The 21,041-nt window shown below is 41.0% G+C and overlaps 1 protein-coding gene across 3 annotated transcripts in view; it reads left to right on the top strand.

Annotated features, from left to right (window-relative positions):
- Positions 1-21,041, top strand: part of FAT1 (FAT atypical cadherin 1) — a 125,361-nt gene that overhangs the window by 45,788 nt on the left and 58,532 nt on the right. For all 3 annotated transcript variants that reach the window (XM_025886264.2, XM_073902339.1, XM_073902340.1), the window contains exon 3: positions 9,669-9,983. In XM_025886264.2, coding sequence (XP_025742049.2) covers positions 9,669-9,983 — 315 coding nt within the window. The remainder of the gene's footprint in view (positions 1-9,668; positions 9,984-21,041) is intronic.

Below are 21,041 nucleotides of genomic sequence, written 5' to 3'. Positions count from 1 at the left end.
TGTGTTAATTTTTCTTTTCGTTAATAATGATGGATTAATGAAGATCACCTACATAAGCTTAGAGGAAAAGAGCCAAGGCTTGAGAGTCAGATCTCCCTGTTCAATCACAGCTCTGCTACCCCTCTGCTACCCCGTAGGAATAAGAAAAGCAGAGGAAAGCACCCTGGTGCTTAGGAGTTTGGGCTCTGGAGCTAGTAGGCTAAGTTTTGGATTCTCTGCAACTAGTTGGGTAATTTAAGGCAATTTACTTAACTTTTGAGGCTTAAACAAGTTATTAAATGTAAGTGCTGTAATGGCTAACTGGTAAGGGAATTCACTAATTAATTCATTGATTAATGTATTCGTTTTAGGATGGTGAGTAAATGACTTTGGACAGGTGATTTTTCAGCTCAAAACCTCTGCATCTGGAGCATGAGAAATGACTACTGAGCTTACAGAGTAATTGTGAGGATTAAATAATATGGCAGGGGCTCCTGGGTGGTTCAGTTGATTAAGTATCCAACTCTTGATTTTGGCTTAGGTCATGATGTCAGGGTCCTGGGATTGAGCCCTGGCTCGGGCTTCACACTCAGCACAGAGTCCGCGTGGGGTTCTCTCTCTGCCCCTCTCCCTCTGTCCCTCCCCCTGCTCTTGTTCTCTCTCTCTCAAATAAAATCTTAAATAATATGGCATAGAGCATTTGCTGAATGTGCATCCGGTAAATATGTGGAAAAAAATAATCAACACTGGACTTGTACAGCTTCTAACAAACACAACAAACTACTAGAAACATTGGCATAAGTATGTGAAATATATCCTCTGAATTTTAGTGCCTCCAAAGGCTGTTTTATGTATGTAGTTTTATGCAATTAATGCGTATTCAGATGTTACTTTTGATATCCAAGGATGATCCTCTTTAAGAGAGCTTATCCATGAAAGCCCTCATTAACAATATTAATGATTCTGACATGGAAATCAGAACTTGGAATCATTTCTCAACAAAGCATGAAAACATGGTTTAGCAGAGCTTGCCATGGGAATGACTCTTTGCAAAGCTAGAGAAATCCCTGGACTTGAAACATGATGCTTAAAACTGATTATGAACTTAATTAATATTTTTTAGTAAGTTTGCAAGTCAGAAAGCTTCCTCAGCTAATTTTAAAGTTATTGCAACGATTTTAATTTAAAGAGTTGATAGATCTACATTTTAATTAAGATGATTTAAATAGGCAGTTTAAATAATGAAAAAACAGATTGGCAGTTACTGCATAAAAAGCTTTCCCTTTAATCATTAATTTATGACCTAACTCTAGGCAATATAATTACAGAATTTCCTAGACCTAAAACTTTGTAAGTCATTTCATATATAAATGCTTTTGGATTTTAGTTGTTGAAGCTGTCAGACTGTCCATTGTTACACATCTGTTTACCACAAATGAAACATAAATACTTGGAAAGAAAATGTATATCTAAAAATATAAAGGGAAAATAAGATGGGAAGGTTATACTAGAAAAACTTTTAAAGGACTGCTGGTACTCAACGGTTTGTCTTTTTATCATGTGCCTTTTAAATATGGCTTAAAAGTCATTGTTATAGAAATTTAAAGATTAAAAAAACTGGTTCACGGGGTTGATTTTCTTTATTGTCCCTCCATCATCTTGTTTATTTGTAGGCCTCCCCCTCCCCCACACATATAATTGTGTATTTGTGCGGTTTTTATTTTTAAAACAGAACTAAACAAAACTAAGGTAATACTTTATATACTTTTGTAAGGGTTTTTCATTTGTTTTCTTAATTTGTATATCACTGACATTTTTCTATGTAATTAATATACACATCTTTTTTTTTTTTTAAGTTTTTATTTATTTGAGAGAGAACACAAGTGAGGAGAGGAGCAGGGGGAGAGGGAGAAGCAGGCTTCCCCGCTGAGCAGGGAACCTGACGTGTGCCTCCATCCCAGGACCCCCGGATCATGACCTGAGCCGAAGGCAGACGCTTAACCGACTGAGCCTCCCGGGTGCCCCTATCTTTCTTTTTTTTTTTTTTTTTTAAAGCTATATCATATATACTAGTATGTATTAAAATGGTTTCCTTTTTCCCTGAAATTATGAAATGTGCCTAAAGTCTTAATGGCACAGAACAACAAGGTTTCTGTAGCATCAGATATTTTACCTAGATCCCCAAATGCTGTGAAGACAGCAAAACCAATTTTTTTTCCATGTGGTCATTACATTTTTTACATTCCACTGAAGCCAAGGCTTTTTCTCTGGAAACTGCAGGCTGTGTTCGGTTGCTTTCATGCTTCCCTCTAATTAGAGGACACAGACAGAGACTGGGAGGTGCTATAGCATGATTCTCTGAAGCCAGTGTTTTTGGGGTTGAATCCCAGGTCCCTATGCTCAAACGGTGACTTTGGGCAAGTTGTTGACACTGTTTCCTCCCTCGTGAAATAGGGTTGATCATATTACCTACTCCTTAGAGTTGCTGTAAAGATTAAATGAATTAATATATGAGAAGTGTTTAAAATAGTGTTTGGCACATCATGAGCTCTGCATATGTATTTGTGGTTATAATAGTAACGGCAGCATCATTAACATTTCGCTGAGCTTGCTGTTTCCAATCACCAGTGGTTTCTCATCAGATGACACACAGCAAGTCCTTGGTTTTGAAAGATCAGGTCATGGTAATAATCAGGACCATGTCTTTAGTTAAACTGGAGAATTTTACAGTATGACTTACTCAGTTTTTAGCTGTAAGAGGGCAAAGAGGTATCCGTTGAACTGTGCAGTGTGCTGGTACACTGCCTAGCAGTTTGCTTGGTCCATGAGAGGTGCTGTGTAGTTAATTCATTTTACTTATTTTGACCTTTTTATTAAAAGCATGGGATATATACTTTATTTGTATTTAAAAATTTGATTTATAGGGGTGGAGCTTGTAACTCTTGATCTCAGGGTCATGAGTTCAAGCCCCGTGCTGGGTGTAGAGCTTACTTAAAAAAAAAAATTCATTTACGTGTGTGTGTATATGTACACACATACACATATGTGTGTGTGTGTGTATATAAAAAATTTAGTATTTCATGAAAATGAGATAAAAACAGATTCAGAAAAATTTTATCATTTAAAGAAGGAAACAGTTAGATTAACAGAAAAATTGGGTGGATAGTACAGAGTTCCCATAGCGCCCCTATGCCACACACAGTTCACCCTATAACATCTTACATTAGTGTATGTCTGTTATAGTTAATGAACAAATATTATACATTCTTATTAACTACAGCCCATAGTTCATTCAGATTTCCTTAGCTTTTTCCTAATGTTCTTTTTCCGGTCCAAGATTCTATGCAGGCTCCCCCATTACATTTAGTCCCTCTGTCTCCTCGGTTCCTCTTGTCTGTGACTATCAGAATTACCTGGTTGGTGTAAAGACATCGTTTTTTCAACAACCCACACTTAACAAGCTCCCACTATTTACCATGCCCTAAACAAAACAGGCAAAACATCTCTGCTTTCAAAGGCTTGCATTTTAAGAGGGAGCTTATAGTCTACTTTTTAAAAATAATTTCATAGCAGATTAATGCTGAATGTGACAAACTGAGGCTCTTCTGATTTTTCTCTAGTTAGGAAAAAATTGAGTAACCATTTATGGATTAATTGCAGACACATAGATGCTGCATCTCTAGTGTGTAGAAGGTATCTGTTCTTTTAAAGTGTGTATTGTTGAAAAAAAAATTTAAAAATTGAGTATTGCTTTTATATTTGGGAAAACACTTATCTCCAGAAGAGTTGTTCTGTGTATGAGGAGACTAAGAATTGGAGGAAGGAGTGGCCAGTTGCTTGTTCCCTGTAGGGAACATATTATCCAAAATTATATTTCGTGTTTAAGTTTTTCTTGTGATTGACTAAAGAGGCTTTTCATATAATTGCTGTCTTAAGTTTGGTTCCAGAAAAGTTAAAAAAATAAATAAATATCATGTGGCATGATCTACCAGAAAGGAGAGTAAAGTTTGCAAATTTATGTTGCCAGGCCAATTCTGATGATAAGTATTTTTGAGCTGGAGTAGCTGAAGAATCTGAAATAGCAAGTTTTTGTTGAAACTTCTGGCACTGGGGCTTGATAAGGGGCCAAGACCTGTTCAACAAAGAAAATAGGAAAATTCCAGGAAGAAAGATGTTCTGTGGCCATGGAAATTTGAGTTAGTTAAAATACTTTTGGCGGTATAGTGGCTACATATAATTTTACTTTTGCCTTAAAAATGACTGTGTTGAAAGCACCCTGTTCCACGTCTGTCAGCTGGAGGACACGCTGGCCTTTCCTATTCAATCAAGGACGATATTCGAGTTAACGACATCATTAGCCATCAGTGGTGGGTAGTAGGAATTAGTTATTCTTGGAAACCTTTCTGTACTTTTGGATCATTTACTTGAGCAACTAATACTGTACACTCTGACCTTGGAATAATCAGGCTGTGGAAAGACAGCGTCAGTACCTGCCTAAATTATTATATATGGACAGGCATGAATCTTCTAGAACTTTTGCTCTGAGCTCCGTTTTCAGCCACATTGGTCAAGCTCTTTTAACAATTACGTCGTATTTATTCGCCCTTTCAGTCTAGCTGTTCCACTGTATGCACATTTTAAAGTCAGTTTCCATAGTGACATCTGGTGGTGGCTTTGAAATCCTGGAGAGTATGTTTGGAATGATAAACATTTTTACTTTAATAGCTCCAGATTTCCGGCTTCCTTCAAATTTTTCAGCTTATTAACAACCTTTCTTGAAAATGTCTTCATTGTATTCTTGAGGTTGGAAAGCGAGTCATTTACTGCCTCTCTCATGTTTCATTAAAGCAAAGGAATGATTCCTTGTAACGTTGCTGGGTGGTGCATATAACAGGCTTGTCTAAACTTGTCTCCTTACTCAAAATATACACCCCGGAATCATGAAGCAGCACCCCTACCTCATCTACCGCTCGTGTACCAGAACCTGGGGATTAGAAAGGTGTCCTTCTCACGTTACCTTTCGCACTGGTACTTAGAGCACTGATCTGTCCTTGTCTGGCTGGAGGGACGGCAGTGGAAGGTCTGGGCTTCCGCTTCTCTCTCTCACAGGATGGACTCACAGATCATCTGGTTGCATGCCGTTGTTGCTCTCTCAGAAGTGAGAGCAGAATAAAAAAATACGAGCAGAGATGGCAGAGAAAGAAGGGAAGAAGTTCGAAGGCACGGGGAAGACCACTGGGGAAGAGTTTGTGTGTGGGTGTCTATACGTGCCCAGAAAGTATGGTATCACTGTGGCATGTGTTAATGAGCAGTACCTTAGAGACTGGAGTTTGGGTATTTATAATTGTTGTTGGTCCCTTAGAGAATTGCTTCAGGGAATTTGTAACGTAGGTTATTGGAAGCTGGTTGTTAGAAGTGGTTATTGGAAGCTGGGTCATGGGGAGAGAGAAGTAGGGGTGAGGTGGAGATTTAAGAGTAAACTGGAGATTCACTTCCATTGCTGGCAGGGAGTCTTAGTTGTTGCTTTCCGGTGTCAAAGGTACTAACTAGAAGCCCTCCGTGTGGAATTTTGAAGACTTCTCTTTTATGAATGAATGAAGGTACTGCCGAAGTTACAGAAGAAGTCCGTCCGTCCATGCTGGTTGTGGCTCCCAGAAGGACTGGGAACACGGGTAGGTAGGAATATGGACACCGTGACTGGAAGAGTGGACACCGCAGGTCGTCTCAGAGCCCAGGACTCCTGTAAAGAATGATCAGTTCTGATGATCATTCTGTGCCTCATTCTGGATTCTAAACTCTATACCTGCTTAGCTTCCTACACACGGCACATCCTTTCAACTTTCTGTAAAAACAAGGGAGTTGCACTGTTGGATTGCTGAGGGCTTGCTGGCCTACCGTTGTAGATTTTTTTTGAGGGCGCCAAGGCTAGACCTGCTACTCCGTCTCTCTTGCTGTATTATGTGGACGGCTTCTAGCCAGTCCTGGACCAGTGGTCCGCTCTTCCTAGATTCAAGGTGGAACTCAGTACGGTGCTTTATGGTTTATGCCTTTGGGCACATATAGGTGTCTTCATTGGATGTATCTCGTGACTGAACAGACAGATGAGAAAGCAGAACATAAAATAGCTTTGCATATGTGTGGTCTTTTCCCACCTACTTTCTGCTTTTAAAATAGTGCTTATAATTCGAATCAGCAGTTAGAATAGTACTTGGGCACTGCCCTTGAACGTCTGTGACCAAGCGGGGTCCTTGAATCTTTTCTCTTTTATTGTCCTTTAAGGAGGACCCTTACTTAAGCAATTGAAAACTTGTAGCCTCTCCTCATGGCCTCAGCCCCTCGTGGCCCCCAGTGTCCTTCGTGCTGTGGAGCGTGTGACTGTGATGCTGGGCCCGATCATGACCGTATAGCCTGTGGTGAAGACCCTGAGTTCTGGAGTCAGACCCACTCAGATCCCACTTCTGCCTCGTAACTGTTGACTGGGGCTGTGTTTCTTCTTTCCTTTTCCTATCCTTTCCAGCTTTTATTTACTTATTTATTTGTCAAGCACAAGCAGGGGGAGCGGCAGGTAGAGGGAGAAGCAGGCTCCCCGCTGAGCAGGGAGCCAGACGTGGGGCTCGATCCAAGGACCCTGGGATCAAGACCTGAGCCGAAGGCAGCCGCTTAAGCAACTGAGCCACCCAGGCGCCCCTGCTCTGTAACTTTTAATGTTTAGTAATATCTGCAAGTTAACCTGGGTCTTGGAAACTTCCCCTCCTAATGGTGGCTAGGAGATCCTGCAAAGAAGAATATGGTTGATCCTCTAGTTGCCAGGTGAGAGGGAAGAGAAGGGTCGCTCCCAGTAGAACGCATCCCACAACTGAGCACTGCAGTCTGGGTGCTCACAGACTAGACTCGAAGCAGAACTTGATGGAAAAGAAATAGCTGCTTTTGTCTGTGATTTAAACCTTGTACTTGCATTTTATATTGTATACTTATTTATAAAATGAAATATATATTTTCCTTTTTTCCTTCCACCTTGAAACTGGAGAAAGCTATTATATGTGAATGAACATTTAATAGAGTCCTTCTGAATCCTGATGTGTAAAAAAATGAGTAAGAGGTTTCACTTGTCTTTTTAGAGTTTTCACCTTAAATTCTGTTTACTACACTTTTGTCATACTGCCACGGACTGGTGGCATTTTGTTGACCCTGAGGTCAGAGACTTGTGGTGTTTGAACTCTGGTTCTGTCATTTATTATGACCCTGGGAAAGGTCCTCATCTCTCTTAATCTGAGGTTTTCATCTGTGGTGTGGGCATAATAAGACCACATGTTTAGTTAGGTTGGCTCTAATGACTAAATGCGGTAGTGCGTGTAGGTAGTAAACAGTGAACAAATTTGTTTCTATAATTACCATTATTATTAGATGTCTACAGATCACACTTAGAGGGACACAATTTTAAAAAGTGGATAGCAGCATGAATTGAGTATTAGAACCAGAAAGAGGTGAATACAAGCACCATGTAGCTGTCTTCTTGAGATTTGCTAACACTTCACCTGTCAAATGAATTATGTTACATTTTAATGGCAGAACACAGAGGAACATATGTGTACTCATTTATTAAATATGCAATCCTAGTAGAGAGAACATTCTGTTATTCCCTGACTTCCTTTATATCCCTTGATGGGGGTGATGAAAAGAGAAACTGGAAAAGATTATTTTTCCTTGGTCACTAAGGACACTCTTCTTTCAGGCTAAAAACAGGTAGAACTTTACTAATTTCGTGAACAGATTGGGTATGCATAGACTATGTTTGGAACAGACAAAAAGGAATACATGTTCAGTTTTTCTGACCGTTACCTCTGCTGCATAGGGAGAGTTGTGAGGCTTTGTTCGTTATTTCTAGGAGTATTACAGATCCATTTTGAGCATTTGCTAAGAATTAATGAAACAATTGTAAATGATAATGCTTTCTGAATAGCGGTACTCATTTCGTGATCATCTATTTCACATTTTAATGTTTAGTTAAGTTTCGTATTTATAACTTGTAAACCTTTCGGGAAGTGTTAGATACAATGATCTGACATTCAAAACAAATGAGTTTTTGTGATGTTAATTACTTCACATAAGCAAAGATTTACATTTATGCAGTGATCAAAAAGTAAGAAATACAGATTTATGTTTGGTTGAGATACTGTTTCATTTCTCAGTGCAGATTAAATTGACATTTGCTCTTTTTCCTGTAGTATTTTGCATTAAATGGGAAACCGGTAATGCTAGAGTTGTAGGATTTCCAGAGTCCAGCCTGGACCATAGTGTTGAAACCCCAAAAGTAGCATTCGTTCAGAATGATTAATGCACAAGGAAAAAATGGAGTGACATATTTTGGGAAAGGCAAAGGACTGGATCACACCATTGAATAAAAAGGTGGGATTTGCCTTTTAGAGTAATGGATATTTCCATTTTATCGTCATTCTGAGAAGTGGCTAATCCTGGGATTAAGTAAGGTTTTGACTGGTTTTAGTGGCTAGGCCAGAACATGACAGACCGCTTCACCGTCTTCTTTGTAATCCCATAACTCACTTTTTACTGGTGGACTTAGTAGGAAATGTATTCTAGCTTGGGTCCTAACTGAGGGACTTTCTGTACCGCCTTCAGTTAAGGCATCTATTAATTTTTTTTTTAAAGTTTTTTTTTATTTATTTGAGAGAAAGAAAGAGAGAGAGAGAGCACATGAGAGGGGGGAGGGTCAGAGGGAGAAGCAGACTCCCCGCCGAGCAGGGAGCCCGACGCGGGACTCGATCCCGGGACCCCAGGATCATGACCTGAGCCGGAGGCAGTCGCTCAACCGACTGAGCCACCCAGGCGCCCAAGGCATCTATTAATTTTTGTTCATTCATTTAATAATTACTGGGCTCTGGGTCAGGTGCTGTACTGGTATTCAAGAAGGATGTGGCCTCTGCCCTTGTGGAGCTTCTATTGTGGTGGGAGAATTTATATTTTTAGCACACTGGTTGTCTTGCCGTTAGCCCAAGGGGATTAGAGGGTTTCATTCCGTGCACAAGAGACTCGAGCAAACCTTTATTCTGGATTCTGAAATGCTGTGCTCTGTTTTCTCGGCCACTGTAAAGGGTGTGTATACCAGACTACGGCGTGTCGAGGAGGATTGATGCAGCCTCTTTATCTGTAAACTCTTAGCAGTGGTCACGGGAATGCTGTGTTGGAAGCAGGAGCTGCTAGACTGTGGACTCTGAGCTCGGCCACAGCCTTTTGACTTTGTTTCTGGGTCCCTGATTAACCTCTGGAAAAATCCGTAAATCTCAGCTGGTCATGAATTTCGTCTCTGGAAACCCAAGAGTATCGGACCATTAGCTGATCTCTTAGTGCCCATCTTATTGGGTGGTTTTGAGACTTAAATGACATACTCCTTGTCGAGTGTTCCGCATAGTGCCTGACGCCTAATGCTCAGGCACCTTTATAGCCGACGCTACGTGTCGAGTGCTCTTCTGATTGTTAACGTGTGTATTTGCTCATTTAATTAACCTGTGGACATACTCTTCTTTCCATTTTATAGGAAGAAGTTAGGCAACTTGCCCAAGGTTGCGCAGCTCTAAGTGACACATGAGCCCCGAGAAATGAGAGTTGTTATTTGGGTTGACCCTGGATAGCGCGGCAGTTGGTTGTTGACATGTCATTGTCTTTCTTTACAGGTGTCCTGGAGACTTCAGAGCGACTGGACCGGGAGTCCACCTCCCATTACTGGCTCACCGTCTATGCAGCGGATCGGGGTGTCGTGCCTCTCTCCTCGTTTATAGAGATCTACATAGAGGTTGAGGATGTCAATGACAATGCACCACAGACGTCAGACCCTGTTTATTATCCAGAAATAATAGAAAATTCCCCCAAGGATGTATCGGTGGTCCAAATAGAGGCATTTGATCCAGATTCTAGCTCTAACGACAAGCTGATGTACAAAATTACGAGTGGAAATCCCCAAGGATTTTTTTCAATACATCCTAAAACAGGTACGTGGTAATAGTATTGTGTGAAATGTTCATGCTTACACTTCTTGATATGGGAAAATTAAGAATTTTCTTAATTTACCCCTTTATTTTGATAAATCGTTTCCCTTATGAGTTTTTCAAAACGAGGCTTTATTTCCTGATGAGAATTTAGTCCAAATGTTTTCCTTTCCCCCCCTTTGAACTTGTTTTTATAGAGCTTATTTTATGGCTTTGCTCATTAGTAGAATTTCACTTTCAGGTGAAAAAACAAATACAGTGTTTTCATAATAGCTCCTAAATTAGTGATCTGTCTTAAACTCACTGCAAATTCTACTGCTGCTTAAGTGTTCCAATTTTCTGAACTTCGCTTTTTATGAAGAATTATCAGAGGAATTTTATTTCACAATTCACAGTATTTTTCTGTGTAGTTTTAGAATTTTTTCCTGGAGCAGTGCTGTGTTTCTGCAGGCTGGAAGGGATCAAGATGAAACAGTTTTCAAATTAGGAGCAGTGACTTTCTTGAACTGACACATCAAGTTTTCCTTCTGTTTCCCCAGGGTCTGACCCCCTGCTTGTAAGTGGGTGGCTCCTAGCTCCTTGCCTCCAAAATCCTCTTCCAAAATCCTTATCAACTTTTAATCTTTGTCCTTTTACAGCTGACAGCACCTCTTGATTTTTTTCCCCCCTCCGTTCTTGCTTCATTTCACGCACACAAAAAAGAGCTTCCACCTGGCTATCATTTGTGTCCTTCTCTTTGGTGTTCTGATCACAGTTAAAACAGAATCGCCGTGAGACATTGAGAGGACAGTTTATTTGTAGGAAAGAAAACTTCTTACCAGATCACTGGCCTTTGAACTCGGGGATGTTTCAGTGATGCGGTACTTTTCAGTAGCATCTGGTTAGCAGAAAATTCTGAAGAGGGAGATTGGCTGTAATGCACGTACGTTCCCCCATCATGTCTTTCCTTATTCTGGGTTGGGGGGCGGGCGCTGGCCTTTTCCGTTACTGGGTTGTCTATTTCATATATTAAGGAAGTAGTATACAAAAATCAGAATTAAGGGGGTATTCTCCACTTCTTTACCAGTCTTTGCTATCCCCCTCCCTTTTTTTGGTACTGTTCTTACTTTGTCATGTTCTTTGTTGAACTTAAAGCAGTTCTTGAGGTAGAAAGAAGCTGGAGGTCAGTATCTGTGTACCAAAGCTGTACGATACCAGACAGAGATCAGTGTGTGTGTTTCGTCTCTTAAAAAACACGTTAAAATGTTGGTTTTTTAAACCTCTTGTCATTCCTAGAGTCTGTCTTGATTGTTGAAAGTAAACTTTAGTACAAGATTTATCTTGAATATATGAGATTTACTTTTGCATGGAGTCTGCTTGAGATCTCTCTCTGCCCCCCTCTCCCCATGCGTGCGTGCACACTCTAAAAATTTTTAAAAAATGACTTAAGAATGATTGAGCTGACAAAGTACAACATCCATTCATGATAAAAACCTTCTGCAGAGTAGCTCTGGAGGGAATATCCCTCAACATAATAAAGTCCTTATATGAAAGACCCACAGCTAATATCATTCTTAATGGTGAAAAAGTGAGCCCTAAGGTCAGGAATAAGACAGGATGTCCACTCTTACTATGTTTATTCAACATAGTACTGAGAGTCCCAGCCACAGCAGTCAGATGACAAAATGGAATACAAGGCATCCAAATTGGTTAAGGAGGAAGTGTAAAACTCTTCCTATTTGCTGATGACATGATACTATACATAGAAAACCCTAAATACTCTGCCAAAGAACTGCTAGAACTAATAAACGAATTCAGCAAAGTCACAAGATATAAAATCACTGTACAGGAATCTGTTGCATTTCTATACACCAATAATGAAGCAGCAGAAAGAAAAATTAAGAAGATAATCCCATATACAGTGGCACTGAAAATAATAAGATACCTAGGGATAAACCTAACCAAAGAGGTGAAAGACCTATACTCTGAAAACTATAAAAAACTAATGAAAGAAATTGAAGATGACTCAAAGAAATGGAAAGATACCCTATGGTCATGGATGGGAAGAACAAATATTATTAGAATGTCTGTACTACCCAAAGCAGTCTGCACATTTACAGCAATCCCTATCAAAATACCAACAGCATTTTTCACAGAACTAGTACAAACAATCTCAAAATTTGTATGGAACCACAGATGACCCCAAATAGCAAAAGCAATCTTTAAAAAAAAAAGCAAAGCTGGAGGCATCACAATTCCAGACTTCCAAGTTATATTACAAAGCTGTCATCTTCAAAACCGTATGGTACTGGGACGAAAATAGACGCATTGATCATTGGAACACTACAGAAAACCTAGAAATAAACCCACAGCTGAATGATCAATTAATCTTCGACAAAACAGGAAAGAATACCCAATGGAAAAATGACACTCTCTTCAACAAATGGTGTTGGGAAAACTGGACAGCCACATGCAAAAGAATGAAGCTGGACCACTTTCTTACACCATACACAAAAATAAACTCAAAATGGATTAAAGACCTAAATGTGAGACCTGAAACCATAAAAATCCTAGAGGAGAATACAGGCAGCAACCTCTTTGACATTGGCCATGGCAACTTTTTTCTAGACGTGTCTGCTGAGACAAGGGAAGCAAAAGCAAAACTAATCTGTTGGGACTACATCAAAATAAAAAGTTTCTGCACAACAAAGGAAACAAAACAAAAAGGCAGCGTACAGAATGGGAGAAGGTATTTGCAAAAGACATATCTGATAAAGGGCTAGTATTCAAAATATATAAAGAACTGATACAATTCAATACCCCCAAAACAAATAATCCAATTTAAAAATGAGCAGAAGACATGAACAGACATTTCTCCAAAGAAGACATCCAGATGACCAACAGACACATGAAAAAATAGATACTCATCATCACTTACCATCAGGGAAATGCAAATCAAAAGTACAATGAGACATCACCTCACACCTGTCACCGTGGCTTAAAGTCAACAACACAAGAAACAACAGGTGTTGGTGAGGATGTGGAGAAAAAGGAACCCTCCTGCACTGTTGGTGGGAATGCAAACTGTGCAGCCACTCTGGAAAACAGTATGGAGGTTCCTCAAAAAGTTAAAAAATAGGGACGCCTGGGTGGCTCAGTCGGTTAAGCATCTGCCTTCGGCTCAGGTCGTGATCCCAGGGGCCTGGGACTGAGCCCCGCATCGATTATCTATATATAATGTTATTTTTTTTTAAAGCCTGCTTCTCCCTCTCCCACTCCCCCTGCTTGTGCTCTCCCTTTAGAGAGAGAGGGGAGAGCACAAGGAGGAAGAGGGAGAAGCAGGCTCCCCGCCGATCAGGGAGCCCGATGTGGGGCTTGATCTCAGGACTCTGGGATCATGACCTGAGCCGAAGGCAGATGCTTAAACCAACTGAGCCACCCAGGTGTCCCTAAATAAATAAAATATTAAAAAAAAAAAAGTTAAAAAAAAATAGAACTACCTTATGATCCAGCAATCGCACCACTGGGTATTTACCCAAAAGATACAGAAACACTAATTCAGAGGGATACGTGCACCCCAATGTTTATAGCAGCATTATTTACAATAGCCAAACAACGGAAGCAGCTCAGTTGTTCATCAGTAGATAAATGGATGAAGAAGTGGTACACAAACACACACACAACAAAAAATGGAGTATTATTCAACTATAAAAAAGAATGAAATCTTGCCATATGCAACAACATGGATGGAGCTAGGGAGTATAATAAAGTAAATCTGTCAGATAAAGACGAATACTGTATGATCTCACTCATATGAGGAACTTAAAAAAAAATGAGCAAAGAAAAAACAAAAGAGCGAGAGATAAACCAAGAAACAGACTCTTAATTATAGAGAAAACACTGATGGTTTCCAGAGGGGAGGTGGGTGGGGGAATGGGTGAAATAGGTGATGGGGATTAAAGAGTGCACTTATCATGATGAAATAGAATAAAATAAAGACAAAAAATAAAATTAATTTAAAAAGAATAATTGAGCCATCTAGAAATTTAATTACAGAAGAGAGAAACAGGATCTGAGAGTTGTTTTGGAAGTGTTGGGGGCAGGGTGCCAGAGCCTGAGCCCATGAAGGAAAGCTGGAATTAAGAGATTACATAGGAACATGAAGACTAGAATCCGCATCTGTAAATGATTCACAAGAGGCTTGTTCAGGCAGCCTCGTTGCCTACTGTTTTTTTACTGCACAAGTGGTAACCCAAGTTCAGCTTCATTTTTGTGAAATAAAACCTAAAAGGAGAAAGGTAAGTTTATAAAAATTTCACAGGATTTCGGAGTCAAACTGGGAGCCGAGAGAAATCTAGAAGTTAAAGCCTTGAGGCGATAATTCAGGAATAGAACTACCTCTAATTTTACAATTGTTCAATGAATTAGACTTTAAAATGCTTTCATTTTTCCTGTGTCTTCTCTCTCTCTTCTAGATTAGGGTGAGTCCTCTGGGCAGAGACAGGCAGACAAGTGAGCAGTAAATGTCCTTTTGAATATCTGAGCCAGGACTCTAGGTCTGGGCATGATGTATAATTATGGAGAAGGAAGGAGACACAGAGCTGATGCCGGTTAGAGCCGCTGCGGGGCAGCCTCGAAACCTTGCTTCTCTCCGGGGCCTCTGAAATGACCACTCCACTGGTCTGCTGTTGTGTCTCGCAGAAATGTGACTCATGTGGCCTTGCGGCTTCCCCTCCCAGCTCTCGATTCTGACCGCCCTTAGGTGGGGACGTCTGCAGACACTTTTTGACCTTCAGGGAGAATAGATCCCCTCCAGGAGTCCACAGCCTCTCCGCAACCCCTGGGTGGGAAGCACATGATCCTGCTGGCGGAATGACGGGAGCAAATTCAGAAGGATTACAAGGAGGCTTTATTTTTTTATGAGTTGAAGACAGATAAGAGTGGAGGATAACTATCATTAGAACCCAGAATGTTTTTGTTGTGAAGTATATTACAAACTGTATGGTTAGTAAAGAAGTCTCACGATTTCATACGTCGTGTAAAGTCTCTAAAGATCAAGAAATAAGCATCTTTTAGCTTGGGCATTATTAAAGATTAAATAGAGCTTTACAAGGCCTGTCTCCAGATGATCCTGTCCCCCCAACTCAGCAGAAACTTTGAGCCTGATCCTCAGGGCCCAAATAGCAGTGCTTCAAAGTGTACATCTTGCTCAAAACATTTAAAGCAGACCTGTTTTTAATGGGTAGATTGGTATTATTGGAGGCCAGATTGTGGAAGCTGATGAAAGAGTCTAGCAGAAGAAAGTTCCCGTGATTTACTGACCATAACACCACCTGGAGACCCTAAATCATGTTCCTTAATAATTAATGGATGAGTGGGAAAATCACTGGGCTGGAAATCAAGAGATCTGGGCTGTAGGGAGGCTTACACCCCTGGGATCATGGGGAAAACTGGCTTCCCAGTCCTTCCGTCATGTGATTAGTGATGAGCGTTTTGCACGCCTATTGAGGGATGTCTACGCAGAGTGCAGACCACTCAGAATAATTTATGGGAAAGATGCTTCTGCCTCTTCCATTTGCATGTGCTACATTTGCTTTATTCGCTGTGCATAAGATAATCAAGATTTTAGTAGATTGATCCAAGATAAACACATTTGATGGAGTAAAATGAAACTACTTGCTCCTTGGTGGTAAAGATTAGTTTAGGACCCTGGATTTATCAGAACGTCCAGTAGACTAGAGAAAGCCTAAATTCATTGCCATTCGGTCAGTTGTTTTCCCATCACGAACTTCCTGAGCCTCTCTGTATACAGCACGTTAAGAGATGCTTTGAAAGTTCCCAGTCTGCTTAAGTTAAATGGCAAAGGGAAACTTGTGGGGTACGGGATGGTGTGGCCCCGGGCTCAGATGAACGCCTCCGGAGGAGGTGAGAAAACAGACTGATGGGAGGGGTGTAGTGAGGAGGATGAGGCCCCTTGAACAGGTTACGGGGCTGGTTTTGAAGGTGGTGAAAGTGGATGGCTGGAGAAGAGGTAGGAGGTGTTTGTCATATTGGGGGACAGTTTGATGGCGTGATGATTATTAGCGGCCAAGCCATCAAGTTAGAGGAGTATGTAGGAGAATGGCTACGCGTGCTGGAAAACCGTCAAAACCAGAAGAACGGCTCAGAGACTATTTATGTTTGTTTTTAAGATTTTATTTATTTGTTAGAGCACAAGCAGGGGGAGAGGCAGGCAGAGGGAGAAGCAGGCTCCCCTCTCAGCAAGGAGCCCAACGTCAGATTCGATCCCAGGACCCTGGGATCATGACCTGAGCTGAAGGCAGACGCTTCACCAACTGAGCCACCCAGGAGGCCCAATATTTATGCTATTTTTATAAATAATGACCTATTTTCAAGAATGTGGCTATAATTCCTCGGAACATTTGATAGAAATCTAAATCCGATGATGTCACCAAGTCATTTTGGGAAGGAGGGAAACCTGTCTGTGGTGCTTTTTTTCCCTCCTTTTGTCACAGTAGGACATTTTTTTTTAAAAAAACGAAACAAAAAATCCTTCCTAGGCCTGGATTTGATGCTCTGAATTTTGGGTTCTAAGCGGCAGGTTTGAATGAACATTTTTGAATTTTTATTTTTATTTATTTTTTTTTTTTGTGCTTGATTATGGTGCCAGGAACTGTCCTTTGAATCTCGTATGGTTCTTGGGTCGTTAAGTAGGGGGGCAGGGCTTTTCTTTCTCAGGGTGAACAAGCAGAAGAGACTTACTCTGTTTTCCTTTTCTGACACACACACTTCTTTGACACCATGAATTTTTGTAACATGTTTTGTTTGATTATGCCCAACTTCAAGGTAAATTTCTTTTTTTTTCCTTCCCTACCACCCCCCCCGCCCCCGCCCACAACCTGACAGCCACCTCCCCCCTGGCAACCATCAGTTCTCTGTCTTTAAGAGTCTTTGTTTGTTAAATTTGCTGCTCTTAACATAAATCCTGCCCTTGCTGAAGAGGGAGACAGAAAAGAGCAGAGACAGTTAAAATTGTCTGAGCCTCCTCCTGCAGATGCCTTACAGCTTCTCAGGTCAAGGACAGAGAAGAAGGGGGGTCCTGAACAATAGGGACCAGTGTGCACCTTACAGGTTTCATGATTCACAAGTAGCCTCAGGAAACTGAAACCACCCCAGCAAAATGTCGTCTTACTCAGTGTTAACAATTTAACTTCTGAGGAGTGATAGATATGCTACTTTCATAAACGGCAGATGATTTCGCAGTGTTACTTCTGTGTGTGGGCGTGCTTTAGAAAAGACCAGAGTTTTATTCTCTTATCTGTGTATTTGGTATTTTCAAGTTTTGGATGCGAAGCAAGGAGTGCTCTTTATTTTTAAGAAGTTGTATTGAAGTACAACTGGCACGTATTTATTTATTTATTTTTAAGATTTTATTTATTTGAGAGAGAGAGCATGGCGGGGGGAGGGTCAGAGGGAGAAGCAGACTTGCTGCCGAACAGGGAGTCCGATGCGGGACTCGATCCTGGGACTCCAGGATCATGACGTGAGCTGAAGGCAGTCGCTTAACCGACTGAGTCACCCAGGTGCCTGGCACGTATTTAAAGTCAACCATTTGGTAAGTTTTGACGTAGCAGTACAACTATGAAACCATTCCCACACGCAAGCAGTGAATGTGTCCGTCTCTTCCAGAAGATTCCCTGGCCTCTCTGTACACCCCCAACTCCCCTCTGCCCCCATCCCCATGCAACCACTCATCTGCTTTTGGTCACTGTGTATTAGTTTGCATTTCCTAAAATTTTATGGAAATAGACTCAGAATGTATACTCTTTTTTTTTTTCTTGGTAAGGCTTCTTGCACTTAGCGTATATTTACTTTGAGATTCATGCATGTTGTAGTGAGTACCAAAAGTATGTTCCTTTTTATTGCTGAATATCCTTTGCATAGGTGTACACTATAATTTATCCGGTCACCTGTTGATGGGCATTTGTGTTCTTGCCCTTTATGGCTATTACAAACTACTGTGAACATCTCAGAATAAGTCTCCGTGTGGACATATACCTCCATTTCTCTTTGCTTTCACCTGGGAGTGGACAGCGGTCTGGAAACTGTTTTGAGGCTCTTAAGCTGGGACATTTGTAGGTTTTGCCTCCTTTTGTTTCCCATCTCAGGGATGGCTCGCTGTTTTTGATACCTGGTATTCCGTAAGCCATTATTTCATTTATTTTGTCCATTTTGTTTGTTTCCTGGTGGGGGGTAAATCTGATCTCCTGGCTGGAAGCAGAAGTTCATCTATTTTTATTATTATTATTTATTTATTTGACAGTGAGAGAGACAGCGAGAGAGGGAACACAAGCAGGGGGAGTGGGAGAGGGAGAAGCAGGCCCCTGGCTGAGCAGGGAGCCCGATGCGGGGCTCGATCCTAGGACCCTGGGATCATGACCTGAGCCGAAGGCAGATGCTTAACACTGAGCCACCCAGGTGCCCTGCAGCTATTTTTAATTGAAGAAAAAAAAGGGCTTACTAAATTTAGAACTGCCATAAATAGGTCTATACCTTTAAAACCTTATGTAATAAGTAGTAGTCTTTTTAACCATTTTGTGTGTGTGCGTGCGTGTGTGTGTTTTAAGGAGTGAAAATTGAGTTTCTAGATTTATCTTAAGCAGAAACTTAGCCTCATCCTGGGTGTGTTTCTAGAGTTTATAGAAATACAGATTACTGTACACTTTTGTCCACAAAATTGTATCACGGTATTGTACCTAATGCCCAGAACGGTGATTCTCAGGTTCTGGCGGGTACCATTCATTATCACTGTATTCTGTTTACCAGGACTGGAAAGCAGATGTGTGGTACGTGCGTGCCTGTGTGTGTATAACATACTTCATAAATTACATGACTGGTTACAAACAGGTAATGCATTCAGAGTACAAAACTCAAAAGGTACAAAAAAAAATCCAGTGAAAATTTTTGTTCCTTTTCAGTTCCATAGACACCCTGTTTTCTTTCTCGGTATGTTAACTTATGTTTTATTTTCTATATCCTTGATGCTCTCGTGTTGAGGCCCCCCTGACCTGGGCAGAGACTGTCCCTCACGGGACTAGCCAGCTTTAGAGACAGCAGAGGACCCACTTTTCATAGGCACAACTAGCCAATCCAGAACCCGTACTTGAGTCACTTCCTTTACAGAGCTGCTATCTGTCCAAGCCCCTATCTGTCCACCTGCCTTCATATCCCAGGCTCAGGTCCCAGATAGCACAGCGCTCTCTGCTCCAGGGCCCACTGAAATAATTCAAACCAGCCAGTCCTAAACCTGCTTTTGCTGCTTTGCTTGTGTATTTTGTGGAACCCACAACAAAATCTCTTCCCCAGGCTTTCTCCTTGTTCCTTCTTCCTCCTGGCCAACCTGGTGCGTCTCTGGGGTGCCCCCCTGTGGCATGGTGTGGCATGGCGTGGCATGGCGTGTCCCCTCTCTGGGAATTGTAACCATCTCTTCAGCGACCCTGGTCTCCTGACTTGCTGGCCTGACCATACTTGAATAATAAAATCTTCATTTTAAAACACTTGGAGGCAACTAGCGTTTGCAATTTCTTTCCCTCCTATACAAGCAAGAAGACATTTTTTTTTTCTCTTTCTAAACAGGTACCGGCATAGGACCCATAGTGATATTCATCTTGGGTTTTTCTCTTAACCGTAGTAGATGATGCTGTGCTTTAGGAAAACGGTGTTATTTATTGATGGACTTTGCCACCGTATTATAGGAATATATGTGCATATCTGTGTCAATTTCACCATCCACTTCGCTGATCCACTGGTTTTACGCTGTCCAGTAAATACATTTTTTTATATCTTCTCATTCTGTTGATGTGCATCTTCCTGTTTGGGAACAAATACACTGAAAACAACTTTTATGGTTAAAAATGAGTGCATCAGAAATGTTAAGTCAAAGTAGAGGCATTCTTTTTGAATATATGCGTGTGAGTATATGTGATTTCTATGTGTCTACATGTGCATAGTTAAAAGGGTTTAGGCTCTTTGACAGCTTTTGGATCCGTTTCCATCCACGTGGAATTTTAAATGGTTTAAAAACGAGTTTGAGGCTTTCATCTATTTCTTAGCTGTTCCTTTATCAATTCTGTAAAGCTAAAATGTCACCTCCTTTGGAAGCTGATCTCGTCTCATTATTCGATCTGGAGCTTGTAAGTCCTGCTGGTTCTCTCTCTTTCGGCTGATTTCCATCAGGCTCTCTCATGCCTGTTACCTTTGAGATTCGAGCTTGAGAAAGACCGCCAGAGAGAAACCAGCAAACTGTGGCTTCCCTTCTTCTGCCCCCTTCTGTGTTGTTCTCTGATCTTTCCCGGACCCCTCTTCCACCCTGCCGCCATCCCTTGACCTCACTTTTAGATCAGGCTGGAACAAAACTTCCATTAGGAGTCAGAGAGCCAGTGACAAGTGTAGCTTATTTTGTATTAGGTGCGTTGTGCTTTATAGATTACAAGCAACCTCACATACTTTACAAGAAAAACCCTGTGAGATGGCTAGAGACTGCAAACATTACCAAGAGTCGGCTGTCTTCCGCATTTGTATTTTTCCCATTTTACAAATAGTTCTACGACTTCAGAGAGGTAAAGGTCACCTGGGGGTTGGCGGCAGAAAGACATAAATTCCATAACTGCTGCTTCTGGGAAGCGCGGTCCCTCCCACGTTCACTCGCTCTGCCCTTGGGTTTGGGGTGTAAATACGGTTTGGACTCCAGCTTTTCTGTACCTTCTCTGTTCTTTGTATTGAGAAATTCCTGCATGATATAATGGTTGCTTTTTAGGCTAATCTTATTTCTGTAATATTTTTAGACCAAAAGCATGAAGTTTCTAAATAGCACTAGATGTTTAAACTTAGTTTCATTAACCATGTACTGCAAGGAACATTAACCTTTTTTTTGTAAAGGGCGAGGTAATAAATATTTGAGGCTTTGCAGGCCATCCAGTCTCAGTCACTGAGTGAAAGCAGCCATAGATAAAATGGAAATGAACGGGCACGGCTGTGTTCCGATAAAACTTTATTTATGGACATTGAAATTTGAGTTTCATG

This window comes from Callorhinus ursinus, unplaced genomic scaffold (assembly GCF_003265705.2).
Source record: "Callorhinus ursinus isolate GAN/ISIS: 27379988/994484 unplaced genomic scaffold, GSC_fseal_2.0 scaffold17, whole genome shotgun sequence".
In the NCBI taxonomy this organism is placed as follows: Eukaryota; Metazoa; Chordata; class Mammalia; order Carnivora; family Otariidae; genus Callorhinus; species Callorhinus ursinus.
Note: the sequence above shows the minus strand (reverse complement) of the source record. Positions and strands in the feature narration are given on the sequence as shown.